We start from the raw sequence: 27,441 nt of genomic DNA, 5'->3' as shown, positions 1-27,441 counted from the left end.
ACTTGGGAGAAGCTCCTGGCTCCTGGCTTTGGATCAGCCCAGCTCCAGCCACTGTGGCCATTTGGGAAGTTAACCAGCAGATGGAAGACCTCTCCCTCCTTCTCTCCCTCTCTCTGTCTGAAACTCTGCCTCTCAAATAAGTAAATCTTAAAAAAATTTATATCACATTGTTTTCCCTTTTTTAAAAGTTACTTTTGTTTGTTTATTTTGTGAGCTTGAAAGATAGCTCCCATACATTGGCACACTCCCTAAATGCCTGCAATGGTCAAGGCTGGGCCAGGCCCAAGCTGGGATCCAGGAACTCAATCCAAGACTCCCAAAGTGAGTGTCAGGAATCCAACCACTTGAGCCATTACCACTACCTTCTTGGATGACCATTAGCAGGAAGCTGGAATCAGTAGCAGAGCTAAGACCTGAACCCAGATACTCCAACATGGTATGCAGGCATCCCAAATGGTGTCTTAACTGCTGCGCCAAACTTCTGCACCAGAAATTCCTTTCATAGCACTCTTATACATGGATTTGTACAAGTGGGTTTTTGCAAACAAACACGAAGATTCCATTTGACTAGCCATGCCATACTTTATATTCAGATACCTTAAGTTATATTAGATTTGAATGGAAAACATACTTAGATTTTAAAGTTAGGCTTTATGTGTTTACAAGATGGAATAACTATTAATCGTTTATTTACATATTCTTAAATGATTGAATAAGAAAAAAAATCACTAACCAGGAATCTGTGGTACCCTGCCATGTAGAAAGTATTTAGAGCTGCTAAAGTGGTTCTTTTTCATAATCTTGCTTCCATCTCTAAGAATCCTATGCTTTCATCATATTTAAGTACATCTCCTCAATGCACACAGTTTTTCTTTGAGAAATCACTGCCTACATATTCCATTCTTGGGGCGGTAGTGTGTCTTAAAATCTAGAAAATATCAGTGCTAGAAACGGATGCAAATCTCAAAATATGTATACCAATGTATGTACTCATTATTTTCTGCCAAACACCGTATATTTAATTACTTATTTTTATAATTGTATTTATTTATAATTAATAGTATAATTTTAAATGTAATTCTATAACTGTTTATAAAATATAATTTATAATAATACTCAATATTATAATTTTATTCTCATGAAATTTGACTGCAAAATAAATACTAATCTTTAATGACTAGAAAGGGAAGTAGGATACAGTATTTTTCCTTCAGAAAAAGAAGTGTAAAATAAAATACAGGAAATTTCCATTCTTTTTTACAGTTCACCTGGCTTATGTTATCATTAGCCACTACACAAATGGCTATTTGTGCCATAAAAGTGGTTAGTTACAAAACTGGGATAAATAAATTTCTTTGGCATGCAAGAATTGTATACATATTGCGTATCCTGTCACTTTTCTTTTTAGAAACATAGTGAAAACTGAATGAAACAGAGCAAATGGATTTAAGGCACTTAAAGTATTGCTTTGAAGGACCAGCATTTTTAAATATTGCTATTAAAAGACCAACATTTTGTTAGATGCATGTGACAGTTTACATGTGAAATTGTCTAACATTTTTGTAAAAGTCTCTAACATCAATAAAAATAAAGAACGTGGACAGAATAACATCACATGTAACAAAAGGCATCTCACCATTCCACCATAAAATAGCCACATTTGGTGCTTCATTTCCTACGCATCTGATTTTTAAATATTTTTACTTAAGATCTTATTTTCAGGTTAGCAGCTAATAGGCTTCTGTGTATTCAAATGGTTTAATTAAGCAACATACCAATTAGTTCTATGTTACACAATTAGCTGCTGAAGCCAAGACCTACTTAGTGTTGGTGTGTACCTGCTCAGCCCTCTTCGCCAGTTCACGCTGCATCTTCCTCTTTTCTAGCATATCCTGCTCAAGTCTGCGCTTCCGTTCCTCCTCTGTTCTCTTCCTCTGTTCCTCCTGGCGTTGTTTCTCCATTTCAGCAAATTTACCTTTAACAGTTCCTAAGAATATATGAGAAAATGTCTGATACCATATTTCTTTCTCTGGTAGTTTCATTCGCAACTTCCTACTCAGGTTTCTTACCTGTGAGCTTTGGGACATAAGCTTTTTCTACTTTAGAAGAGACCTCGTCCTCATCATCAGAAGCAAGCATTTCTTTCATCTAGATGGTTAAATAAATGAACATAAATATATGTCCAAAAATTAGGCTAAGAAACACTACAGTAGCTCCCCCTTATCTTCAGGGGATATGTCCCCAAACTCCCAGTGGACGCCTGAAACTGTGGATAGCAACAAGACATATATATATATATATATATATACACACACACACACACACACACACACATATATGGATACTCTCTCTATATATACATATATATATATATATACACACATACTATGTTTTCTTCTATACATACATATCTCTGGTGAATTTTAATGTATAAATTAGACACAAAAAGAGACTAACAACAATGAACAGTAAAATAGAATAATTATTTAAAAAATTGTAATAAAAGTTACTTAAAATGTATAATTGCTTATTTTATAATTTTCTATTTAGTATTTTCAGACCACAGTTGACCGCAGGTAACTGAAACAGTGACAAGTGAAACCATAGGTAAAGGGGGGACTACTGTATATCCAGAGTTTAAACAGTTTACAAGCACAGAAAGGTGTTTTAGTTACAGTTAATATGAAATATGGTTAACATAAATAATAAATAAAATAAAATTTTAAAAATGAATATTTGCACAAGAATAAAATAAAATAAAATAACCTCCTGCTTTCTCCTGTTCCATTCTCTCTCTCTAATATATTGTTCTTTTCTTCTTTGCTTTTCTTCTCTAGATCTCCTTTGATTTCTTTCTTCCCTGGCTCTCTGCATGGCTTCAAATTTATCCTTTACATCACCCTTGCCAAGTTTTGGCACATAGGTTTTTGGGACAGGTTTAGATGAAGAAAGCAGAATCTTCATTAGAAGAAAACAGGAGAAAGGAAAAAAAAGAAGAAATTAGATAAAGATAGATAAAAATAAGCAATACAAACATACTTATTGAAACAGAAAACAGAAATGAGTATGAAGCCTTTATTTGGACCATCATAACCCGATTAGATCCTTTCCAAAACCTAAATATGAAGAGTGAAATTACAGGAAATATGAGAGCAGGAATCTTATTAACATAAAGTTCTTCTTAAGAAGTCTCATTTTCAGTCTAGCATTCTCCTAAAGGCCAGTAAAGCATTTTCCTGAAGGCCAGTAAAGCATAAAAATCAAATACTGCAATCTAATTAAAAACAACATACATCATATTGTCCTACTCCATTATTAAAGATTCAGATTTTACATCACTTGCTTAAAAGTTGCCAAGACTAATTTCAGTTCAACCAAACGAAAGTTTAGGCTTTAAAGTCTGAAGCCTAATTTGCATACTACGTTCTTGCTGGCTGCATATCTAATATGAGCAAACCTGAAGGCCAGTCCTTCACTCCTGATTACGGCTGAGGAGCGCCAGAGCCTGTATGTGCAAGCAGCGATCTATGTTATTACGCTGGATTGCCCCTCTGTAACCCCCCTAAGCCAGGATAAACGTGTGTAAGCAGTAGGAGCCCCTAAGAGGAAAATCCTTATCTGGTAGAAGACTGTAGAAGAACTCCCTCTTCTGTAAAACCAGGAAAGCAAATGTTTGGTGTCTTTTTGTAAAGGAAGCTAATTTCTAAAAGACGTTCCGGTAAAGAAAACCTCAGTGCCGCAGCACACCAAACCTTTCTGCCTAGTGACAAGCAACTGCTGAATGAATCTGAGGCATACCCAGCCTGTATTTTAGAATTTACTATGTGTCCTTGGTCTAGTCGGGTTTTTTAAGTTTATAATTTTGGGGTGTCATCAAGGGGGCGCGTCTTACTGCAACTGTTAGTAACTACAGCCAAGAACTAGAAAAAAGCTAAGAGAAATGCTAGTGCAGTTGCTAGACAACTAGAGCGAATGACCATTGTCTCCTGTGAGCATAAGTCAAGTGTATTTTTTTTAATATTGAAAGAATAATTTCTAAGATTCATCAGGACATTTAAAATTCTGTTCCAGATGCTAGATCTTATACTCCTTTTAACTGTCATTCACAAATTTGGTAATCATGTTCCCTAGATCAGAATCCAGATGAAAATACTGACCCAAACCAGTCCCTGAATTGTATCTTGTTGTGTTACATCTCAATGTTGTTATTGTGAATTCCTGAATATGATCTTTCCATCACACAAGTGTCCCTTCAGCAATTCTACAGCCAACCCCACTTTCTCTTTATTTTTTTTAAACCTTTGAGACTTACCTCAGCCTTTTGGGCAATATCATTCATGTTTGCTCTGTGTGGTCTTGGGCTGATGAAGCTCTATATATTTTTGCACCTGAAAAATATTTTAATATTGTATAAGGATTTTAATATTATATATTTTTATAAATACAAAGAGCATGCTGTCTCTCAAAAAAGGCAAGCAAGTAATAAATTGCTATAACCTTCAGCTCCTTTTCCCAAGATTAAGTGTACATGAGGTGCATGGTGTTAAAAGACCCCAGAAAAATTTGGTGAACACATTAAAGTGCACTTGAAAAGAATGTGTATTCTGCAATTAGAATATCAATTTCTTGTTTTGTGTAATTCATGTTCTTTTATTTCCTACACATTATAATATAATTATATTGATATGTAAGATCTTTCAATTTGAATTGACTATTTAATCAGTAAAATTTTCCTCTTACTTCATTATCTTGGACTTCTCTGATATTAAAATAACCCTATCAACTTTCTTTTTTTTTTTTAAAGATTTATTTATTATTTGAAAGTCAGAGTTACAGAGATAGAGAGAAATCCTCTATCCGCTAGTTTACCCTCTAGATGGCTGCAATGGCCAGGGTTGAGCCAGGCCAAAGCCAGGAGCCAGGAACTCCACCTGGGTTTCCCACATGGGTGGCAGGGGCCCTAGCACTTGAGCCATCACCCATAGCTCTCCTTGGCACACTAGTAGGGAACTGGATTGAAAGCAGAGCAGCCAGAGCTCAAACCACTGGCTTCTACTAAATTTTTGTACTTAATGACCTTGGTTGGAAATATTCCATTATTTCCTAGTGATAATTTTGTAGTTAATTATTGATTTTCTACACAGAGTAAGACGACAGTGACAGTGGAAGAAACACTGGAGTTAGAGCTGGTAAACTTGGACTGGAGCTCCTGCTGAGGTCAAATATTAGTCATGTGACCTTGGACAGGCTGGTTAACATCTATGAACTTCAGTTTTATAAATGAAACGGGCAGAATAATGTTTTTTGCATATTGTCGAATAGAATGGACACACCTCTCCTTCTCAATGCATTGTTACAACTGATAGACTCCATCACCCCTTCTTTCTTTGAGATCCCCTTTTCTTGATCCTTTGACACCACTCTCCCCTGCTTCTTTGATGTCTCTCACAATTTGCCTACTTTGAGGACTTTTTCTTAACCTCTTTCTTCCCCTTAGATGTTGTTTGCCCCGGGTTTCCGCCTTGGCCTTTTTCTTCTCATGCTACACTTGTCCCTCAGTGAGGCAGTACACTCTGGCAGGTTAGCTCAACAGCCTCGTCTCTCTCCACGCCTCCCTTCCACTCTATCACTCGTACTGAAATACTGGCAAACTCGAGTCTTTGCCAACTCCCCCGGCTTGCTGTTCTTCTCATGCCTTTATCACTTAGCTACTTCCTCCTCATCCTTTTGTTCTTGGATAAACTGTCACTGGACTCTACAGACTAGTTCAGTGCTGCTCTGGTGCTTCCATAACGCTCTGCGCTTACCTTGACTGTAGCACCCACCACAAGGCACGGTAATGAGTCCTTCCTGACCAGCTCCTTACCAGAATATGAGGTCTTCTAAAGTAGAGACTGCATTTTGTACAACACTGTATCCATAGCACCTAGCATGTAACTAACATATAGAAGACATATGAGGCTATAACAATTATTTGCTAAATAAGTAAACTCTGCCATCTGAAGTACTTTATAAACTTTTTTTTGCATTTTTTTATTGACAGATTGAGTTAGACAGTGAGAGAGAGAGACAGAGAGAAAGGTCTTCCTTCCGTTGGTTCACCCCCCAAATGGCCACTACAGCCAGCGCTGTGCTAATCCGAAGCCAGGAACCAGGTGCTTCCTCCCGGTCTCCGATGTGGGTGCAGGGCCCAAGCACTTGGGCCATCCTCCACTCTCAGAAGCTGGACTGGAAGAGGGGCAGCTGGGACTAGAACCTGGCGCCCATATGGGATGCTGGCACCACAGGCGGAGGATCAGCCAAGTGAGCCACAGCGCTGGCCCCTTTATAAACATTTAAGGATGGTCTGGATCTAATGTATGACTATCATGATTATCATTATTCACAGATATGCTATAAGTAGAACACACCAGTCATTACACAAGTGGTTATCAAGCCACATCTACTATGTACCAGGCACTCTGTAGATACTGATAATACAGCACTGAATAGACAGACACTGTACCTATTCTCATGGTGTTAATAGTCTCTTGGCAAAAGCTCTCAACAAAACTTTGGAACCTGATCATTAAGTGGTCCAGGTAAGGCTCTAACATCAACCATATATTATTGAAAATTGAAAGGCAACATACACATATCTTAACCTTCCAACTAAGATTCTTCATACCAGTGACTTCCATTCTCAACCTGTATCTTGCACTTTCTAATATCCACTCAAATTTTTATCTGTATACCTGGTAGAGTTCATGTTCCTTTCACAGATTATGGACAATCAGTACCTTTCCAGTGCCTAACTCAATTAGCTTATAATTTAAAATAACTCCCAAATGCCTGAAATGGCCAGAACTAGGCCAGGCCGAAGCCAGGAGCCCAGAACTCCTTAAAGATCTCCTATGTGGGTGCAGGAACCCAAGCACTTGAGTCATCCTCCACTGCTTTTCCAGGCTCATTAGCAAGGAACTGGATGGCAAATAGAGCAGCTGGGACTTGATCTGGTGCCCATATGGGATGCTGGTGTTGCAGACAGTGGCTTTACCTGTCCCACAATACTGGGCCCACTATGAGAATATTAAATACATAGTAATCATGGATCAGAATTAAAATTCTCCTTTAGACTTCACAGCCTTCTTTCTGCAGGTTCCCTCAGACTCTGGCCTCCCATCTCCTTCCATTGTTTTGATCTTCCACCTAAACAAATGTGTCCGTAGCCTTTTTCTACCTCCAAGGCCATTCTTTTCTTTCTCCCAAGATTTTATTTATTTATTTGAGAGGTAGAGTTACAGACAGAGAAAGGGAGAGACAGAGAGAAAAGTCTTATGGCATGCCCACACAGCAGGTGTGTTGCCATAGCACCTGCCTCTCTTCTAAACATTTTAAAGTACCATTCACTTAAAGATTGATAAATTCTAATTGATGAAGTAATTCACAATGAAAAGTTTTATATATATAAATAAAATTTAATGATATTTTAAAAATACTGCGATATAGTAAAGCAAAAACCTGGAGACTATATGTAGGCATACCTCAGAGATACTCTTGCAGGTTTGGCTATAGACCACTGCAGTAAAGCAAATACTACAGGAAAGCTAATCACAGAAACTTTTCAGTTTTGTGGTGAATATAAAAGTTATACTGACATTGTTCTGTGTTCTATTAACTATATAATAGCATTATGTCTTTTTGTGTGTGTGTGTGACAGGCAGAGTTAGACAGTGAGAGAGAGACAGAGAGAAAGGTCTTCCTTCCGTTGGTTCACCCCCAAATGGCCGCTACGGCAGGTGCGCTGCGCTGATCAGAAGCCAAGAGCCAGGTGCTTCCTCCTGGTCTCCCACATGGGTACAGGTCCCAAGCACTTGGGCCATCCTCCACTGCCTTCCTGGGCCACAGCAGAGAGCTGGATTGGAAGAGGAGCAACTGCACTGGTACCTGGCATCCCAATCGGGTCTAGAACCTGGGGTGCCGGCACCACAGGCAGAGGATTAGCCTACTGAGCCGCAGCCCCAGCCAAGCATTATGTCTTAAAACATAATGTATATATCTTAATTTTAAAATACTTTATTGTGGGGGGTGAGGTTTCATTATTGCTCAGAGGATAAACCCACTACTTGGGACACCTACATCCCATATGAGAGTGTTGGTTTGAGTCCCAGCTACTCTGCTTCCAATCTAGTTCCCTGTTAATGCATCTGGGAAGCAGCAGATGATGGCTCAAGTGTGGAGTTCCTGATACCTACATGGGAGACCAGGATCGCGCTCTTGGCTCCTGGCTTTAGTCTAGCCCAGCACCAGCTGTTGCAGCCGTTTCGGAAGTGAATCAATGGGATGGAAGATCTCTCTCTCCCTCTCTCTCTCATTTGGGAAGTGAATCAATGGGATGGAAGATCTCTCTCTCTCTCTCTCTCTCTGCCTTTCAACTAAATAAAACTTAAAAATGAAAATACTTTATTGTTTAAAACATTAACAATTATACAGCCTTCAGCAAGTCCTAATGTTTTTGCTCATGGGAGGGTCTCTTGCCTTCACGTTCATGGCTGCTGACTGATTAGGGTGGTATTTGCTGGAGGTTGCGGCGACTGTGGCAATTTCTTAAAGCAAGGGAACAGTGAAGTTGCCACACTGACTGACTCTTCCTTTCCTGAAAGATTTCTCTGCAGTATGCAGCACAGTGTGATAGCATTATCCTACTCTTTCAAACTCTGACATTGCTTTATTAATGAAGCTTAATTAATATTGTAAGTCTTTTGTTGTTATTTGAGCAGTGTTACAGCATCTTCAAAAGAGGTCAGGAAGCTACTTTCTTTGCTCATTCATAAAAAAAAAACAACTCCTCCAGGCTCAGTTGGGCTGCCTCCTGCAACACCAGCATCTCATATGGGCACCAGTTCATGTCCTGGCTGCTCCACTTCCAATCCAGCTCCCTGCAAACATACCTAGGAAAGCAAGGGAATATGCCCCAAGTGCTTTGGTCTCTGCACCCATGTGGGAGACCCGTAAAAAGCTCCTGGTTCCTGGTTTCAGCCTAGCCATTGTGATCATTTGGGGAATGAAACAGCAGATGGAAGATTCTCTCTCTCTCTCTGTAACTCTACCTTTCAAATAAATCAACACATCTTTTAAAAATAAAAATAAAAAACGCCTCTCCATTAAATTTTTTTCATGAGATTGAAGCAATTCAGTCACATCTTTAGGCTCTACTTCTAATTCTAGTAATCTTGCCATTTCTACCACATCAGCAGCTTCTTTCTCCTCTGAAGTCTTTAAAGCCTTCAAAGTCATCCAAGACAGCTGCAATCAACTTCTTCCAAATTCCTCTTAATGTTGATTTGACTTCTTTCCATGAGTCATGACTGTTCCTAACAGTTTTTAAAATGGTGAATCCTGGGGCTGGCACTGTGGCGTAGCAGATAAAGCTGCCGTCTGCAGCACTGGCATCCCGTATGAGCACCAGTTTGAGACCTGGCTGCTCCACTTCTAATCCAGCTCCTGCTTATATGCCTGGGAAAGCAGCAGAAGATAGCCCAAGTCCTTGGGCCCTTGCACCTGGAAGAAGTTCCTGGCTCCTGGCTTTGGAATGTCCTAGCTCCAGCCATTGTGGCCATTTGAGGAGTGAACCAGCAGATGGAGGATCTCTCTGCCTCTGCCTCTCCTTCTGTAACTCAGCCTTTCAAATAAATAAATCTTTTTTTAAAAATGGTAAATCCTTTCCAGAAGATTTTCAGTTTACTTTATCTAGGTCCATCACAGGGATCTCTATGTATGTCAGCTATAAAACGCACTTCTTAAATAACAAGACTTGAAGATTGAAACTACTCCTTGATCCATGCAGCATGGATGTTGTATTAGCAGGCATGAAAACGCTGTACATCTCCATCAGAGTTCCTGGGGAACGGGTGCATTGTCAACAATGGACTTGAAATATTCAGAAAACCAAGGCCGGTGCTGTGGTATAGGAGGCTCAGCCTCTGCCTGCAGTGCAGGCATCCCATATGGGCACTGGTTCATATCCCAGCCACTCCTCTTCTGATCCAGCTCTCTGCTGACCTGGGAAAGCAGCACAGAATGGCCCAAGTGTGGGAGAACCAGAAGAAGCTCCTGGCTCCTGGCTTCAGATTGGCCCAGTTCTGGACATTTCAGTCATTTGGGGAGTGAATCAGAGGATAGAAAACTTTCTCTCTGTCTCTCCATCTATCTGTAACTCTACCTAATAAATAATTAAATAATATTTTTTTTAACTTTTATTTAATGAATATAAATTTCCAGTGTACAGCTTATGGATTACAATGGCTTCCCCCCCCCATAACTTCCCTCCCACCCGCAACCCTCCCCTCTCCCGCTCCCTCTCCCCTTCCATTTGCATCAAGATTCATTTTCAATTCTCTTTATATACAGAAGATCAATTTAGTATAAAGATTTCAACAGTTTGCACCCACATAGAAACACAAAGTGAAACATACTGTTTGAGTACTAGTTATAGCATTAAATCACAATGTACAGCACATTAAGGACAGAGATCCCACATGAGGAGCAAGTGCACAGTGGCTCCTGTTGTTGACCCAACAAAAAATAATTAAATAATATTTTAAAAATATTCAGAAAACCGGCCGGCGCCGCGGCTCAACAGGCTAATCCTCTGCCTTGCGGCGCCGGCACACCGGGTTCTAGTCCCGGTTGGGGCGCCGGATTCTGTCCCGGTTGCCCCTCTTCCAGGCCAGCTCTCTGCTGTGGCCAGGGAGTGCAGTGGAGGATGGCCCAAGTGCTTGGGCCCTGCACCCCATGGGAGACCAGGATAAACCCCTGGCTCCTGGCTTCGGATCAGCGCAGTGCGCCGGCCGCAGCGTGCTGGCCGCGGCAGCCACTGGAGGGTGAACCAACGGCAAAAAAAGGAAGACCTTTCTCTCTGTCTCTCTCTCTCACTGTCCACTCTGCCTGTCAAAAATAAAAATAAAATAAAATAAAAAATAAAATATTCAGAAAACCATGTTGCTAGCAGATGTGCTATCATACAGGCTTAGTTGTTCTACTTACAGAGCACAAGTAGAGTAGATTTAGTATAAGTCTCAGTGTCCTAGGGTTTGGGGAATGGTAATGAATTCAATTGCAAGTCACCAGCTGCATTAGCCCCTAATAAGAGAGGACCATGAAGCCAGGTATCATTGACCTCTCCTCTCTCGCTATCAAAGTCCTAGTTAGCTTCTTCATGCAGTAAAAGGCTGTTTCTTTTCTTTTCTTTTCTTTTCTTTTTTTTTTAAAGATTTATTTATTTGAAAGACAGAGTTACAAAGAGAGGTAGAGACAGAGAGAGAGGTCTTCCATCCGCTGGCTCACTCCCTAGATGGCTGCAATGGCCGGAGCTGAGAAGATCTGAAGTCAGGAGCCAGGAGCTTCTTCCGGGTCTCCCACGTGGTGCAGGGGTCCAAGGATTGGGCCATCTTCTACTGCTTTCCCAGGCCACAGCAGAGAGCTGGATTGGAAGATGAGCAGCCAGGACTAGTACCAGCACCCATATGGGATGCCGGCGCTTTAGGCCAGGGCTTTAACCCACTGTGCCACAGCGCAGGCCCCAGCCTGTTTCATCTACATTGGAAGTCTGTTGATGATCTTAGCTACATCTTCTAGATAACTTGATGCAGCTTCTCTATCAATACTTGCTTCCTCACTTTGAGTTTTCATATCATAGAGACAACTTCTTTCCTTAAATTTCATGAGCCAATCCCTGCTAGCTTCAGACTTTTCTCCTGCAGCTTCCTCTCCTCTCCCAGCTTTCACAGAATTGAGGAAAGTTGAGGTTTTGCACTGAATTACCTTCAGATGAAGGGAATGTTGCAGCCGGTTTGATTTTCTGTCCAGACCACTAAAACTTTTCTCTCTATCAGCAATAAGCCCATTTCATTTTCTTCTAATCTGTGTGCTCACTGGAGTTGCACTTCTAATTCCTTCCAAGAAGTTTTTCTTGGCTTTCCCTGCTTGGCTAAATGTTTAGCGCAAGAGGCCTAGCTTTCAGCCTTTCTTGGATTTCAACATGCCTCCTTCACAAAACTTAACCATTTTTAGCTTTTGATTGAATGTGAGAAACATGTGACTCTTTCACCTGAACATTTGAAGGCCATTGTAGGGTTACTAACTGGTCTAAGTTCAAATACTAGTGTGTCCCAGAAAATAGGAAGGCCTGAGGCAAGGGCAAGCATTGGGAAGTAGCCCATCCACGGCGCAATTGGGACATGAATATTTATCCATTAAGTTTGCTGTCTCATTTGGGTAGTTTGTGGTACCCCCAAACAGCTACAAGGGTAGCATCAAAGACCACTTATGACGGAGCCCCACAGCAGATACAATAATGATGAAATGTTGAAATTTGGGAGAATTGCCAAATGTAATAGAGAACTGAATTGAGCCCATGCTGTTGGAAAAATGATGCCAACAGGTTTGCCCTGCAGGGTTGCCACAAGATTTCAACTTGTAAAAACAATATTTCTTTTTTTTGATAGCCAACAAATATTTACTGATACATTTAGAGAAATCATATTTGTCATTGATATCATACAGATGATACAAAAGTAATTTTGAGGCATCAAACACTTTCTGTATGCCAGACATAACACTTAATCCAAGAAACACTTTACTAGAATCTTGTTTCATTCCATTTTCTTGAGGAATTATTTCTTTTGCAAATATTGCTTTAAAAGGTGAAGCTGAAAAGGATGAGTTAACCAAGATTTTCAGTGATGAGATATTTAGCAAAAAGAATGACATCACCTATGTGATATATGGTTATCAGTCAACATAATTAAATATTTAATCAGTTAATTTTAAAGTGTCAAGAAATCTCCTTATTGAAAGTTAGTTTTTGCCAAAACTATGTGTAAAATTATTAAACAATATTAACTTTATGGAAATTTTGAAAATTTTATGTTTTTTGTAACCTTTCTCATACTTAAATTTTTTTTAACTTTTATTTAATAAATATAAATTTCCAAAGTACTACTTTTGGATTATAGCAGCTTTTTCTCCCCATAACCTCCCTCCCACCCACAACCATCCCATCTCCCACTCCCTCTCCCATCCCATTCACATCAAGATTCATTTTCAATTATCTTTATATACAGGAGATCAATTTAGTATACACTACAAAAAGATTTCAACAGCTTGCACCCACACAGGAACACAAAGTATAAAGTACTGTTTGAGTACTAGTTATACCATTAATTCACATAGTACAACACATTAAGGACAGAGATCCTACATGGAGAGTAAGTGCACAGTGACTCCTGTTGAAAAAACAACAATATTTCTGAAGTATAATAAAGTACAATACAAACAAGATAGGTCTGCACTGGATAAAGGAGAATGATGGAAACTAACAATCAAATCCCAAATCAGGTGCTGTGTATGGGATGGTTTCTATGTTATTTCACAAATTCAGAGCTGAGTATGATAAAACTAAGAAAAAATGAGAAAAGGTGAAGACATTAGCTAAAGTAGATAACTACTCAAGAATCATTTACTGAATATTCATAATGTACAGTATAAGGTACTAAATATATAAGATGAATAGGATAAATTGTCTGTTCTAATACAGCTCATAGTCTAGATGAAATTGAAGATAATTACCAAAAAATATAAGGTTCACATTTTCAGTTTAAAATGCTTTACTTTGGTAACATCTGAAAGTGTGTAAACACACATAAAACTAAGCTCTGTTAAACAAAATGCTCCCCGCCAGTTCAAGGCCCAACTGCTCCACTTCCAATCCAGCTCTCTGCTATGGCCTGGGAAAGCAGTGGAGGATGACCCAAGTCCTTGGGCCCCTGCACCCGCATGGGAAGACCCGGAAGAAGCTCCTGGCTCCAGGTTTTGGATCAGTGCAGCTCTGGCTGTTGCGGCCAGTTGGGAAGTGAGCCAGCGCATGGAAGACCTCTCTCTCTCTATATTTCTCTCTCTCTCCTCTCTCTGTGTAACTCTTTCAAATACATAAATAAATCTTTTAAAAAAAATTTCCCACTGGAAGAAAAGCTATATGCTTTAAGAGTGTGTCTCGGGCATAGCAGGTAGGGCTGCCGCCTGCAGGGCCAGCATCCCATATGGGCGCCGGTTCAAGTCCCAGCTGCTCCTCTTCTGAGCCAGCTTTCTCCTATGACCTGGGAAAGCAATGGAAGATCGCCCAAGGACTTGGGCCCCTGCACCCTTGTGGGAGACCCGGAAGAAGATCCTGGCTCCTGGCTTTGGACCAACTCAATTCCGGCTGTTGCAGCCATTTGGGGAATGAACCAGCAGATGGAAGACCTTTCTCTCTCTCTCTCTGCTTCTTCTCTCTCTGTGTAACTCTGACTTTCAAATAAATGAATAAATCTTCAAAAAAAAAAAAAAATCTTGGTTTTAAGGCCAGCACCGTGACTCAATAGGCTAATCCTCCGCCTGCGGTGCCGGCACCCCGGGTTCTAGTCCCAGTTGGAGCGCCAGCATCCAATATAGGCGCCAGTTCGCGACCTGGATGCTCCACTTCTCATCCAGCTCTCTGCTATGGCCTGGGATAGCAGTAGAAGATGGCCCAAGTCCTTGGGCCCCTGCACCAGCATGGGAGACCCGGAGGAAGCTCCTGGTTCCTGGCTTGCTCCTCTTCCAGTCCAGCTCTCTGCTGTGGCCCAGGAGTGAAGTGGAGCATGGCCCAAGTGCTTGGGCCCTGCACCCCATGGGAGACCAGGAGAAGCACCTGGCTCCTGGCTTCGGATCAGTGCAGTGCGCTGGCCACAGCGCACCAGCTGCAGCAGCCATTGAGGGGTCTACCAACAGAAAAGGAAGACCTTTCTCTCTGTCTCTCTCTCACTGTCCACTCTGCCTGTCAAAAAAAAAAATCTTGCTTTTAAAAAAAAATGGACCTCAGATTTTTTGGACTCAGGGCTTACATTTTGGACCTATTACTGGATCATAGAGGGGTTTTGTTTACATGGATTATATCCATAGATATTTAATGTACTAGAAATTAAAACAGAAAAATGTTCAGACATATATTTATGAAGTTATTTAAATAACAATAACAAACCCATTATTTAGTAACATCTTATGAAAAATAACTTTTTTTTCCAAAATGTAATTAGTAAGAAGAGTGACTTTTAAATACATTTTTTAAAAAGATTTATTTATTTGAGGCCAGCGCCATGGCTCACTAGGCTAGTCCTCTGCCTGCAGCGTGGCACCCTGGGTTCTGGTCTCAGTCAGGGCACCGGATTCTGTCCCAGTTGCTCCTCTTCCAGTCCAGCTCTCTGCTGTGGCCCGGGAGGGCAGTGGAAGATGGCCCAAGTGCTTGGGCCTGCACCCGCATGGAGACCAGGAGGAAGCACCTGGCTCCTGTCTATGGATCGGTGCAGTGCGCCAGCTGTGGCGGCCATTTAGGGGGTGAACCAACAGAAAAGGAGGACCTTTCTCTCTGTCTCTCTCTCACTGTCTAACTCTGCCTGTTAAAACAAAACAAAACAAGACTTATTTATTTGAAAGTCAGAGTTACACAGAGAGAGGAGAGGCAGAGAGAGAAATGTCTTCCATCCAATGGTTCACTCCCCAGATGGCCTCAACGGCCGGAACTACACCGATCCGAAGCCAGGAGCCAGGAGCTTCCTCCAGGTCTCCCATGCGGATGCAGGGGCCCAGGGACTTGGGCCATCTTCTACTGCTATTCCAGGCCATAGCAGAGAGCTGGATGAGAAGTGGAGCATCCAGGTCGCGAACTGGCACCCATATTGGATGCTGGTGCTTCAGGCCAGGGCGTTAACCCACTGTGCCACAGTGCCGGCCCCCTTTAAATATATTTTAACAAATGTCTTTACTATCTAGCTTAATAAAAGAAAAATAATCAGATATTTCAAATTCTTGTGACATGTTTTTTCTGATTGAAGTCTATAAAGAAAATATGATCCCATACAGCAGTTGAAAAAAGGAAGGATTTAATGGACCCAGTAAGGAGTACTGGGGACTCCTTGGGGCTATTTTTTGTTTTTAAGATTCATTTATGGGGCTGACGCTGTGGCATAGCGGGTAAAACCACTGCCTGCAGTGCTGGCATTACCATATGGGCGCCGATTCCAGTCCCAGCTGCTCCACTTCCGATCCAGCTCTCTGCTGTGGCCTGGGAAAGCAGTGGAAGATGGCCCAAGCCCTTGGGCCCATGCGCCAATGTGGAAAACCCAGAAGAAGATCCTGGCTCTTGACTTTGGATCAGTGCAGCTCCGTCCATTGCAGCCATCTGAGGAGTGAACCAGCAGATGGAAGACCTCTCTCTCTCTCTGCCTCTGCCTCTCCTTCTCTCTCTAACTCTGACTTTCAAATAAAAGAGAGAGAGGGAGAGACAGAGTGATGTTCCATCAGCTGGTTCATTCCTCAGATGGCTGCAAGTCAGGAGCAGGAGCTTCATTCAGTTCTCCTATATGGGAGAGAGGGGCCCAAACAATTGGGCCATCTTCTGCTGCTTTTTCCTAGTAACATCAGGGAGCTGGATTGGAAGTGGAGCAGCCTGGGCACCCATATGGGATGCTGACATTGCTGGCAGGGGCTTTACCTGCCACGCCAATGCTGGCTCCTCCTAGGGGTTCTGAGATCACATTTTAAGATTTGCTGATTTGTAGGAGAGAAGCCCTATTAAATTATGTCACTTCTTATTTTAGAAAGGTTAAACTTACTGTATTTTAGAATGCTAAATGAAGATTGGTTGAGTAACTTAATCCCTATTACTCAGTAACCTGAATGCCAAAGGATTTCATATCTTGAATCTCACAGACTTTTTTTTAAAGATTTATTTATTCATTTGAAAATCAGAATTACACAGAGAGAGAAAAAGAGGCAGAGAGAGAGGTCTTCCACCCGCTGGTTCACTCCCCAATTTGCTGCAAGGGCTGGAGCTGAGCTGATCTGAAGCCAAGAGCCAGGAGCTTCCTCTGGGTCTTCCCACATGGGTGCAGGGGCCCAAGGACTTGGGCCATCTTCCACTACTTTTCTAGGCCATAGCAGAGAGCTAGATCGGAAGTGGAGCATCTGGGACTTGAACTGATGCCCATATGGGATGCCAGCACCGCAGGCAGTGGCTTTACCAGCTACACCACAGTGTTGGCCCCAACTTTTTTTTTTAGATTTGATTTATTTACTTGAAAGGCAGAGTTGGACACACACACACACACACACACATACACACACACATGAGAGAGAGAGAGAGAGAGAGAGAGAGATCTTCCATCTGTTGATTCACTCTTTAACAACAGCCAGGGTTGGGTGTTGAGCCAGGACAGAGCCAGGAGCTTCTTTGGGTCTCCCACATGGATGCAGGAGCCAAAGACCTTGAGTGATCCTCTGCTGCTTTCCCAGGCACATTAGCACGGAGCTGGATTGCAAGTAGAGGATCCAGGACCAGAACTGGCACCCATATGGGATGTTGGCACTGCAGACTACAGCTTGGCTCCATATAGCCTTTTCTTAATCTAGTATGAAGTGGTATTTCTTCTGTCTGAGCAGACAAATACAAGGTCATTGACCACCTTAAAGGGGTAGCAGCAACATAACAATTTATCCCTGTTGTACACTTCCTAAGTGTCTAAAATCCTAGCTAGTTGAAATGTTATCAAGAATGAGATGAGAGAGAAGACATTGATCAAAGGATGAGATTGAACAAGAGAAGACTGGGATGATAAGAGGATTTAGTATTGCCACTCTAACAAATTAAGTATTCATGTTAAATGAAGACAAATAAGTACCCATCGCAGGTTTCAGAAGGAACACTGTAGTATAACTATAACCTATACATGATTTATCCAAAAAGTCACATTTTTTAAAAAGTTTGACAGATTGATTTACCATATATTATGTTTGTTAGAAAAATCTGCTATATCCCAAACATTGTGCCTTTTAAATAAGAATGACTAAGAGATAGTACTTGAAATCAAATGGCAGAAATAGATAGGATCACAACTAATGCAAACTAGTAAGTATTATATAATACAATATAAAAGCAGGGGCAGGTGTTGGGTACACTATTTAAGACTCTGACTGGGATACCCACATATTAGAGTGCTTGGGTTTGAGTCCTGGCTCTCCTCCTGATGTCAGCTTCCTGCTATTGTGAATTCTGGATACAGCAGGTGATGTCTCAAGTACTTGAGTTCCTGCCACCTACACAGGAGACCCTGGCTCCCAGCTTTGACCTGGTCCAGACTGTTTCTCTGCCTTTCAAATAAATAAATATAAATAATTTTAAGAAAGAAAACCAGAAGTCTTACTTTCTTTTTAAACTCTTAAAATTTATTTTCATTTTATTTGAAAGGCAGAGAGAGAGAGAGAGATAGACCATGCATTTGCTGGTTCACTCCCCCAGATGTCTGCAACAGTTGGGGCTGAGCCAAGCCAAAGCCAGGAGTCTGGGATTCAATTTGGGTTTCTCACATGGGTGGCAGGGACCCAAATACTTGAGCCATCACCTGCAGCCTCCCAGGTGTGCACTAGCAGGAAGCTGGAATCAGAAGCAGAGCTGGGACCCAAATCCAGGTGCTCCAGTATGGGATTCAGATATCCCAAGCAGCATTTTTACCACTGTGCCAAATGCCTACCCTAAGAATCTTATTTTCAGCCTACTTTGAAAAAACATGGTTTTTTTAAAAAAGATTTTATTTATTTATTTACCAGTAAAGCAAAGTGCCATAGGAAAAGAGAACTTCCATTTGCTAGTTCACTTCCCAAATGGCTACAATAGCCAGGGCTGGGCCAGGCTAAAGCCAAAAGTTAGAAACTCCCTCCAGATATCCCACAAGGGGTGTGGGAACTCAAGTACTTAAGCCATCATCCACTGCCAGCTGGATTGGAAGTGGAGTATTTGGGAATCATGCTGGCACTCCAGTGTGGGATGTGAGCATCCCCATCAACAGCTTAATCTGTGGAGTCACTATGCACACCCCTATTTTTTTTAATGTTTATTTCTTTATATGTTATTTATCTGAAAGGCAGAGAGAGAGAGAGAGAGAGAGAGAGAGAGAGATCTCCCATCCATTGGTTCACTCCCCAAATGCCTGCAACAGCTGGGGATGGGCCAGACCAAAGACAGGAACCAGGAATTCAATCTGGGTCTTCGATATGGGTCAGGGACCCAAGATCTTAAGCCACCGTCTGTTGCTTCTTGGGTGCACATTAATAGAAAGCTGGATGAAGAGCACATGCAGGAATTGAAAGCAGGAACTCCAATATGGGATATATGCATCCCAAGCAGCAACTTCCATCTACTGTGCCATAATACCCACCTCTGGCTTGACATTCTTCTATAGTAATTTCATATATAACACTTTGCCTTAATATGACTGCATGTGATGCTTTTCAGAGTGTATTCACCACACTATGAACTCCTAAAAGGTAAACACTGCCCAATGCCCCTGCATATCCTATTGTTTCATACAATAGCTAGTACATAGTGTAAACCTCAATCAATATTTAAGTGAATGAATGCAAAAGAGATGACAGGAAAACTATCAAATCTAAAATCAGCCCAAATAAGACTCAACATTGATATCTACAAAAGGAGAGCTAATGATGTGGATGCACTAAGTAACAGAAATTAAACTGGGTGCAGGTACTGTGGCACAGTGAGATTGAGATGCCTGCATCCCATATCGGAATGCTGGTTTCAGTTCCAGTTACTCTGTTTTGATCTTCTCTTATTTCTTTCTTTCTTTATTTATTATTTGCATGCATTTTATAAAAACAAGTTTAGGAACATAGCAATTCTTCCCACCATACCTACCCTCCCACCCACAACCTACCCTTCCTCCTCTTCCTTCTGTTCCCAGTCTTGTGTTTTACTAAGATCTATTTTCATTTAACTTTATATACAGAAGATTAACTCTATTTTATTCTAAGTAAAGAGTTCAACACTTTGTTTAAGGAAGAAAGAGAAAAAGAAATGTTACTCAACAGTCCAGACAAAGGCTGTTCAAAATCATTGCATCTCAAAAGTAATTTTGCTTTTTTTTTTTAGAAACTTAATTATTTTTAAAGAAGATTCCAAGAATGATACATCTTTTGGGAGCACTTAGACATAACTATAACTTATGAGACATAAGAATATCCTCCACTTAATAAATGAAAAAGAAGTGATTCTTTGAGAAAAGTTTTATTATTAAGTCTCATAATACAACTCTTTGAGAATAGAGGTCCTTCACTGGAAGTTAGTGTACAGTGACTCCTGTTGTTTATTTAATAATTAACACTCTTATGTATGATGTCAGTGATTACCCAAGGCTCTTGACATGAGCTACCTAGGCTATGGAAGCCTTTTGGATCCACAAACTCTGTCAGTATTTTGACAAGGTGATAGGCAAAGTGGAAGTTCTCTCCTTCTTTCAGAAGAAAGTACATCCTTCTTTGGTGGCCACTTCTTTCCACTGGGGTCTCACCCACAGAGGTCCTTCATGTAGAACATTTTTTGCCACAGTGTCTTGGTTTTCCATGCCTGAAATGCTCCCCTGGGCTTTTCAGCCAGACCAGAATGCCTTAAGGGCTGATTCTGAGGTCAGAGTGCTACTTAAGGCGATTGTCATTCTATGAGTCTTGCTGTATGGACTGCTTCCCATGTTGGAGCATTCACTCCTTTTTAAATTCCATCAATTATTACCAAACACTTAGTCCTATTTATATTTGATCTCCTTCTAATACATCTTGGGAGGTAGGAGATGATGGCTCAGGTGCTTGTGCCCTTGCTATCTATGTGGGAGACCCACATAGAGTCCCTGTCTCCTGGTTTTGACCTGGCTCAGTCCTAGCTGTTGTGGGCATTTGGTGAGTGAAACAGCAGATGCAAGCATTCTTTCTCTTTCTCTCTCACTCTGTCTTTCAAGTAGGTGAAAACAGATTAATAAACAAACTTTAAAAAAAAAGACAATAAAAGGAGGTAGGCTTATGATAAACCAAATATCATGAACAACCAAAGTGCTGGGACTTCAGCAAGTTGCTTTCCTAAGCCAATGAATATGGAAATCACAGGAGCAGTCTTGGCCTCCTCACCAACTCTACCCACTCTTTCTCTCTCTCTCTTTCTTTCTTTTTTTTTAAGAGTTATTTATTTTACTAGAAAGTCAGAGTTACAGAGAGGCAGAGGCAGGGGCAGAGAGAGAGAGGTGTTTTCCATCCATTGGTTTACTCCCCAAATGGCCACAATGGCTGGAGCTGGGCTGATCCAAAGCCAGGAACCAGGAGCTTCTTCTAGGTCTCCTACATGGGTGCAGGGGCACAAGGGCTTGGATCATTTTCTACTGCTTTCTCAGGCCAGAGCAGAGAGCTAGAACAGAAGTTGAACAGCTAAGACTTGAATGGTGCCTATATGGGATGCCAGCTCTGCAGGCAGCAGCTTTACTCGCTACGCCACAGCACCGGCCCCTCTACCTGCTCTTTCATGGAAAGACACAACAGATAATAGGAACACCTGGGACTCTGCCTCCAAACCAAGTGGAGTGGGGAGGCAAAAGAACAGAATTCAACTCTTTACTGTCAACCTTCAGGGTTTCCTATAACTTCTCAAATGGAAAGGGAGTTCAACTATTCAAGAGAACCTAGGAGGGGCAGATATTTGGAAAAGCAGTTAAGACACCACTTGGGACACCTACATCCCATATTGGAATGCCTGAGTTTGAATCCTGTTTCTGTTTCCAATTCCAGTTTCATGCTCATGCTCACCTTGAGAGGCAGTGGTGATGGCTAAGTACTTCAGTGCCTGCCCTTCATGTGGGAGATGCAGGCCTGAGTTTTAAGCTCCCAGGTTCAGCCTGGCCCAGCCCTAGTTATTGCAGGAATTTGAGAAGAGAATCAGCAGCTGGGAGCTCTCTCTGTCTCTCAAATTAAATAAATAAACATTAAAAAGAAGAAAGAAAAGGAGAGATCCTAAGAAAGATTCCTTTGCTTCTTAAAATCCACCAATTAAAGTGTAATGGTGGGGGCTGGTGCTGTGGCCTGAAGTGCCATATGAGCGCCGGTTCCAGTCCCAGCTGCTCCTCTTTTAATCCAGCTCTCTGCTATGGCCTAGGATAGCAGTAGAAGATGGCCCAAGTCCTTGGGCCCCTGCACCCACGTGGCAGACTCGGAAGAAGCTCTTGGCTCCTGGCTTCGGATCGTCGCAGCTCCGGCAGTTGCAGCTATCTGGGGAGTGCACCAGCGGATGGAAGACCTCTCTCTCTGTCTCTACCTCTCTCTGTAACTCTGTCTTTCAAATAATAAAATAAATATTTTTTTAAATGTATATTGGTGGATTTTACAAAGCAGAACATGGGACCTTCCAGATGTAATGGACACCAACACTGCCAATGAATGCTAACCTCTTATTCCCATTCTCATGATCACATAATTTAAGAGAAGGATTATTACCAACTTAAATAATCCACAACAATTTAAAGTCCAGGTTCCCAACACTAAGTCCAGCAGACTTTCCATCTTATGCTTCAGACTTGCCTGGATACTTAGATCAAGGGACCGCATACCCAAATGTCTAGGTCACATAAAGTAAAGGTAACTAAGGTAATGTTATGCAATGTAAATAACAGGTAATGCAAATGAGTATGACAAGTTATAAAACAGTAAGGAATGGTGCAGACCATGTCAAAAGGAGAGTCTATGTCCCATCTGTGGGGCAGCCACGACTTGCTTAGTTCAGGGTATCTTTGCCATGCAGAAATGTGCCCAGATCTTCCAGTTTTTCAAGAGAGGATGTAAAACCATATTTTAATGTAAAATGCACCAGCACTAAACACATGTCTAGCTAACTTGAGGTACCTCATATAAATGAACAGACAGCAATGAGAAAATGAAAAGTGGCAAAAAGGAGGTTCATTTAAAAAAAAAAAAAAAAAAGAGGGATGGGCCGGCACTGTGGTGCAGTGGGTTAACCCTCCACCTGTGGCGCTGGCATCCCATATGGGCACCAGTTCTAGTCCGGCTGCTCCTCTTCCAATCCAGCTCTCTGCTGTGGCCTGGGATAGCAGTAGAAGATGGCCCAAGTCCTTGGGCCCCTGTACCCGCATGGGAGACTGGGAAGAAACTCCTGGCTCCTCGCTTTGGATCGGCACAGTTCTGGCCACTGCAACCATTTGGTGAGTGAACCGGCGGACAGAAGACCTTTCTCTCTGTCTCTCCCTCTATCTGTCTGTAACTCTACCTCTCAAATAAATAAATAAAATCTTAAAAAAAAAAAAAAGAGGGAGGCAGAGTCAAAGAGAAAGAAAGGAAGGGAAGAGGCACAGGTAGGAAAGTGGGCAGCAAATCTCATCAACCTCAAAGTCCAGCCTTGTCTGCCCCAATCTCCTCAACTTCAATCTGAAAGCGAAAAGCAAGAGATGACAAGAAGGAAAATGGAAGAGAAAGAATTATCTGTTGAGCACTTATTAGATGTAGACACTGCATGGGATGCTTTCAAATTCAATGTTTTGTTGAGATTGGGACCACGCAAGGAGAAAAACCCTGTACATGGGGAGACTTCTAGAGCAGAATATATCAACATACTAACAGTAGGGATATCAGGTTACAAAAACTTCCCCATCATTTATAACCACAAATATAATAAGATTGTATTAACTTAAAATACAAATCATGGAACTGGCATTGTGCGTTGTGACATAGCACCACCTGCAACACCGATATCCTGTATGAGTGCCAGTTCGAGTCCCAGCTGCTCTATTTCTAATCCAGCTCCCTGCTAAGTTGCCTGGGAAAAGCAGGGGAAGACAACCCGACTGCTGGGGCCCTGCACCCATGTGGGAGATCTGGAAGAAGCTCCTCACTTGGGGCTTTGTCCTGGCCCAGCCCTGGCCATTGTGGCCATCTAGGGAGTAAACCAGTGGATGCAAATCTGTCTCTCCCTCTCTCTCTGTCACTCCGCCTTTCAAATAAATAAATCTTTTTTTTTTTAAATAGAGCACAAATCACTACTAACAGTTAAGATTTCTGGGTAAAAAGTAGAGAAAGTATACTACATTAAAACACACACACACACACACATACAAAACTATGCACTGAATATTTAAATGGAAAAAGAAAATGTAACAATTTCAAAAATATATAACTGTAATTACAAAACCAGAAGAAAGAGTGCATGGGGGCCTGTGTTACCATGCAGCAAGTAAAGCCACTGCCTGCCTCCCAGTATGGGAGTACAGGTTCAAATCCCAGCTGCTCTATTTCTGATACAGCTCCCTGCTAATGTGTGGCCTACACAGTTATAAAAGAGATTCAAAGTGTTCTTTTTTTGTAAAACCTTTCAGATATCTGCCCATCTGTTATATATGTTTACATACTCATTGTATAATTCTCATCTTTTTATCTAAATAATACCTCTTTTTCCTCTTTAGGGTATTTCAAAGATAACAGGTTGATTTTTTTTTTTTGCATAAATGAAGTTTGCCATTTCATGCCACTCCAGTTCTAAGTAATCTAAATTCCCAATTCATCTCTTCCCAATACACATACTTAGTTTTCATTCTGTTCACAAATGGAACTCTAACCTAGATATTCCAAGACAAATTTCAGGGGAAAAATACTGTTCAAAAACCTAGATAATGCATTCCTTTGTTGATGCTAAATATAGTCATCTCAAGATGACACATATTTTGACAGTGATCAGCCTTACATGTCAAATTTTCAAAAATAGCACAGATTCCATTTAAAGGTGAGCAGGAAAAATTGATATTCACTGCCATTTAAAATGGGATTAAATTTAAAACAAATCTTATATTAAAACTGCATTACATCAATAACTGTAATGAGAAAAGCCAGACCGGAAATAAGTTTGTGGTGGTTTCTGACTAGGGCTCCAGTTGTTGCAGATAAAATTCAGAATTGCACATATTTTCTTTAAATTACTCCTCAAAAAAATCAGTAAAATTATAAAAATATCTTCAAAAACAGGGTGCTAGTCGCTGTGAGGAAGAATCTTGACCAGCTATCCTGAATAATCAAAGATCACTTATACTAAACACACCTTTTCAAAAACCTCCCCTCGTTTGATTAATGATGCATTTGCCCTACAAGTACCCCAAAACTCTTAAGAATTTTATAGATAATGCGTATTTTGTGTTTTCTTTAACCGGAAAGAAGTTAACCTTAGGCGAGGGAACTATGTGACCCCCTCAGTCATATGTGACTAAGATGATATAAATACCTCGGTTCACTTAATCACACTACCCAAGACATAGTTATGTCCTGACTCGCAGGCCAATGGCCTCCTGTTAGATGAATTCATTAACAGAATTTAGCTGATGAATGAGGTCCCATTGCTTTATTCAGGGAACGAATTCCCTTTCCTATGGTGGCTTCCTTTCTTGCTCTACCTACCTCTTTCCCAAGGACAGACATCTTGTTAGGACAAATCCTCATGCTATTTTTACCTTGTTATCTCTCCTCTCCTCTACTCTGTCTTTCCCCTGCCCCCAACTCTTCGTCCCCACTGTGGCCGTTAATAAACGTAAAAAGAACACCTCAAAGTCATAGCAGTAACCAACGAACTTCTCAAGTTGGTTATTTTTCTCCCAAGTACCACTAATGCCAGGAGTTGACAGCCCCAGGAAGGCCGGCCAGGCGTCTCCCCGCAGCGCGCCGAGGGGCGTGCTCGCCAGGCGGCCGCGCTGGGCTAGCGCCCACTCCCTGCCCGGGCCGCTCCACCTCGCTGCCCACTGCGCCACCATCGCCCACTGGGAGTTTGGCTCCAGCGGCTGCGGGATGTGCGGCTCACTCTGTTCCTTCCACTCCCCAGCCTCCACCAGGACCCTCCGATCCGGAATGATGTCTTACAAATAACGGGCACTGCGGGCGGGTACCCAGACCCGCGGCGGAGGCACTAGGAGGGGGACCACAGTGAACTTTCCCGGGTCGGCCCCCAAAGGTACAGCCACTCCCTCCACTCCATGCAACAGCGGACAAAACCCCCAGAGCTGAACCGACTAGGCTCAGGCGAAGCTGAAGCAGGGCCTCGGGGCAAGAAAGTCGCATCCAGAAGCCGGAGGCTGGCTAGCGAGGAGTGCCGGCCAGGCAGCCCCGCGCCCGCACCGCGCTCAGCCCGCAGGACGCGCGCGGCTCCGAGGGCCGGTCCCCGCGCAGCCCCGGCTGGAGGCGCCCGGCGCGCTCGGGCGCTGCGGCAGAGGCCGGCCGGGGGCCCGGGCGCCCAAGCACCTCTTTGCAGCCGCCGCCCCCATCTCCGCCTAGGGACCCGACACTTCGGCGTCCGCCACCCCCATTCCGCGTTTCCCCAACCCCTCTTACCCGCCAGAGGCTGGCGACAAGCGGAGGTCCTCCGTGCGCGCAGAGAGCCAATGCGCGCCCTGCGCCTGGGTGTGGGTAGGGGTCTGCGCCGCGGCCGCTGCCACTGCTGCCCCCGCCGCTGCGAGCCCTCTGGCTGCCGCCGCCGCCGCCGTCTCCAGCAGCAAGTTTCCATAAAAGTCCTGGTGCGCAGCCCGCTCCCGCATTCCAGACGGGCCCAGCGCCGGCTGCAGCTGTTCCAAAACCCGAGGCCAGCTCCCCCACCCCCCACCTCCGCCCCAGCGCCCAGAGCGGGGGGGGGGGGGGGGAGTCGAGGAGGACGGCAGGCCAAGGGGGCGGTGGCTGCCAACTTTCCGCCAGAACTTGCCTGTCGCCCGCCTGGGTGCCTGAGCTGACCCCCTAACCTTGCGCCGGGCTCCGCCTCCGGCAAGGCCCAGGGAAGGGAGGCCGTCTCCCCGGTGGAAAAGGGACGCCGCTGGGAGGGTCTCCAGGAGCAGGCTGGGGCTGGTTCCCCCACCCGCTGGCCCTGGGACCCCCTCCTCTCGGCTACCCCAGTCCCTCCGACTTTCGAGAAGCCAAGCCGCTACGTGATTGTCTACCAAAGCCCTGACCTTTGGCCAACTTTTCCTTTATTAGCGACAGTGAGAAGCTGCAGTCCTGGAACATTTCGCCTATCGCTCCGCTTTTCTTAGCTCTGGGCTTTAACTCCAAAGAGAATCGCAAATACGGAGGGGAAAAAAGAAGTTGATGGAGGAGGAGAAATAAAAAATTCATATGTGTGTGTCATTTTGTTAATTTTTCACCTTTCCTTAACTGAAGGCGAATCATCTCTGGTCTAAAGGCAGCTGTGTCGGACCCACCAGGCGACACTAGATTCACCCCTGAAATGCTTGCCCAGAGGCAGCACCTTTCTTGGGGGAGATCTTCGATTCTTCACAAAGCGGGCATCCAGCCGCAGGCCCTGGACAGAAAGCGGTGACAGGTTACATTCCACGTTCCCAGCCCCATCTCCCCCACATTTACTCAGGAGGGATGCTCTTTGACGATGGGTACGTTGCTCATGCCTCAATTACAGACGGGTCCTAACTTGGTAATTAAAACAGGTGTTTAATGTACTGTGGCTGATCCAGCTTGCTCCCTAGCTCCTGTAATAACCTGACCTTGGCCACCTTCAGTCCAGGGAACTAT

General features: G+C 42.9%; 1 protein-coding gene across 6 annotated transcripts in view; it reads right to left on the bottom strand.

Annotated features, from left to right (window-relative positions):
• Positions 1 to 26,493, bottom strand: part of NEXN (nexilin F-actin binding protein) — a 62,787-nt gene extending 36,294 nt beyond the window's left edge. For 2 of the 6 annotated variants that reach the window (XM_062191601.1, XM_062191600.1), the window contains exons 1-5: positions 26,257 to 26,491; positions 4,313 to 4,388; positions 2,767 to 2,958; positions 2,070 to 2,148; positions 1,839 to 1,987 (exon numbers count right to left, since the gene is read on the bottom strand). In XM_062191601.1, the coding sequence (XP_062047585.1) occupies positions 1,839 to 1,987; positions 2,070 to 2,148; positions 2,767 to 2,958; positions 4,313 to 4,339 (447 nt within the window). In that variant the 5' untranslated portion in view covers positions 4,340 to 4,388; positions 26,257 to 26,491. Of the gene's footprint in view, positions 1 to 1,838; positions 1,988 to 2,069; positions 2,149 to 2,766; positions 2,959 to 4,312; positions 4,389 to 26,256 lie in introns of all 6 variants that reach the window. The other 4 variants (XM_062191604.1, XM_062191603.1, XM_062191605.1 and 1 more) reach the window with 3 other exon arrangements.
• Positions 26,494 to 27,441: the final 948 nt, after the last annotated feature.

The sequence above is a fragment of the Lepus europaeus genome, chromosome 5 (assembly GCF_033115175.1).
Source record: "Lepus europaeus isolate LE1 chromosome 5, mLepTim1.pri, whole genome shotgun sequence".
Taxonomy (NCBI): Eukaryota; Metazoa; Chordata; class Mammalia; order Lagomorpha; family Leporidae; genus Lepus; species Lepus europaeus.
The sequence above is the reverse complement of the archived record's forward strand: the minus strand, read 5'-3'. Positions and strand labels throughout refer to the sequence as shown.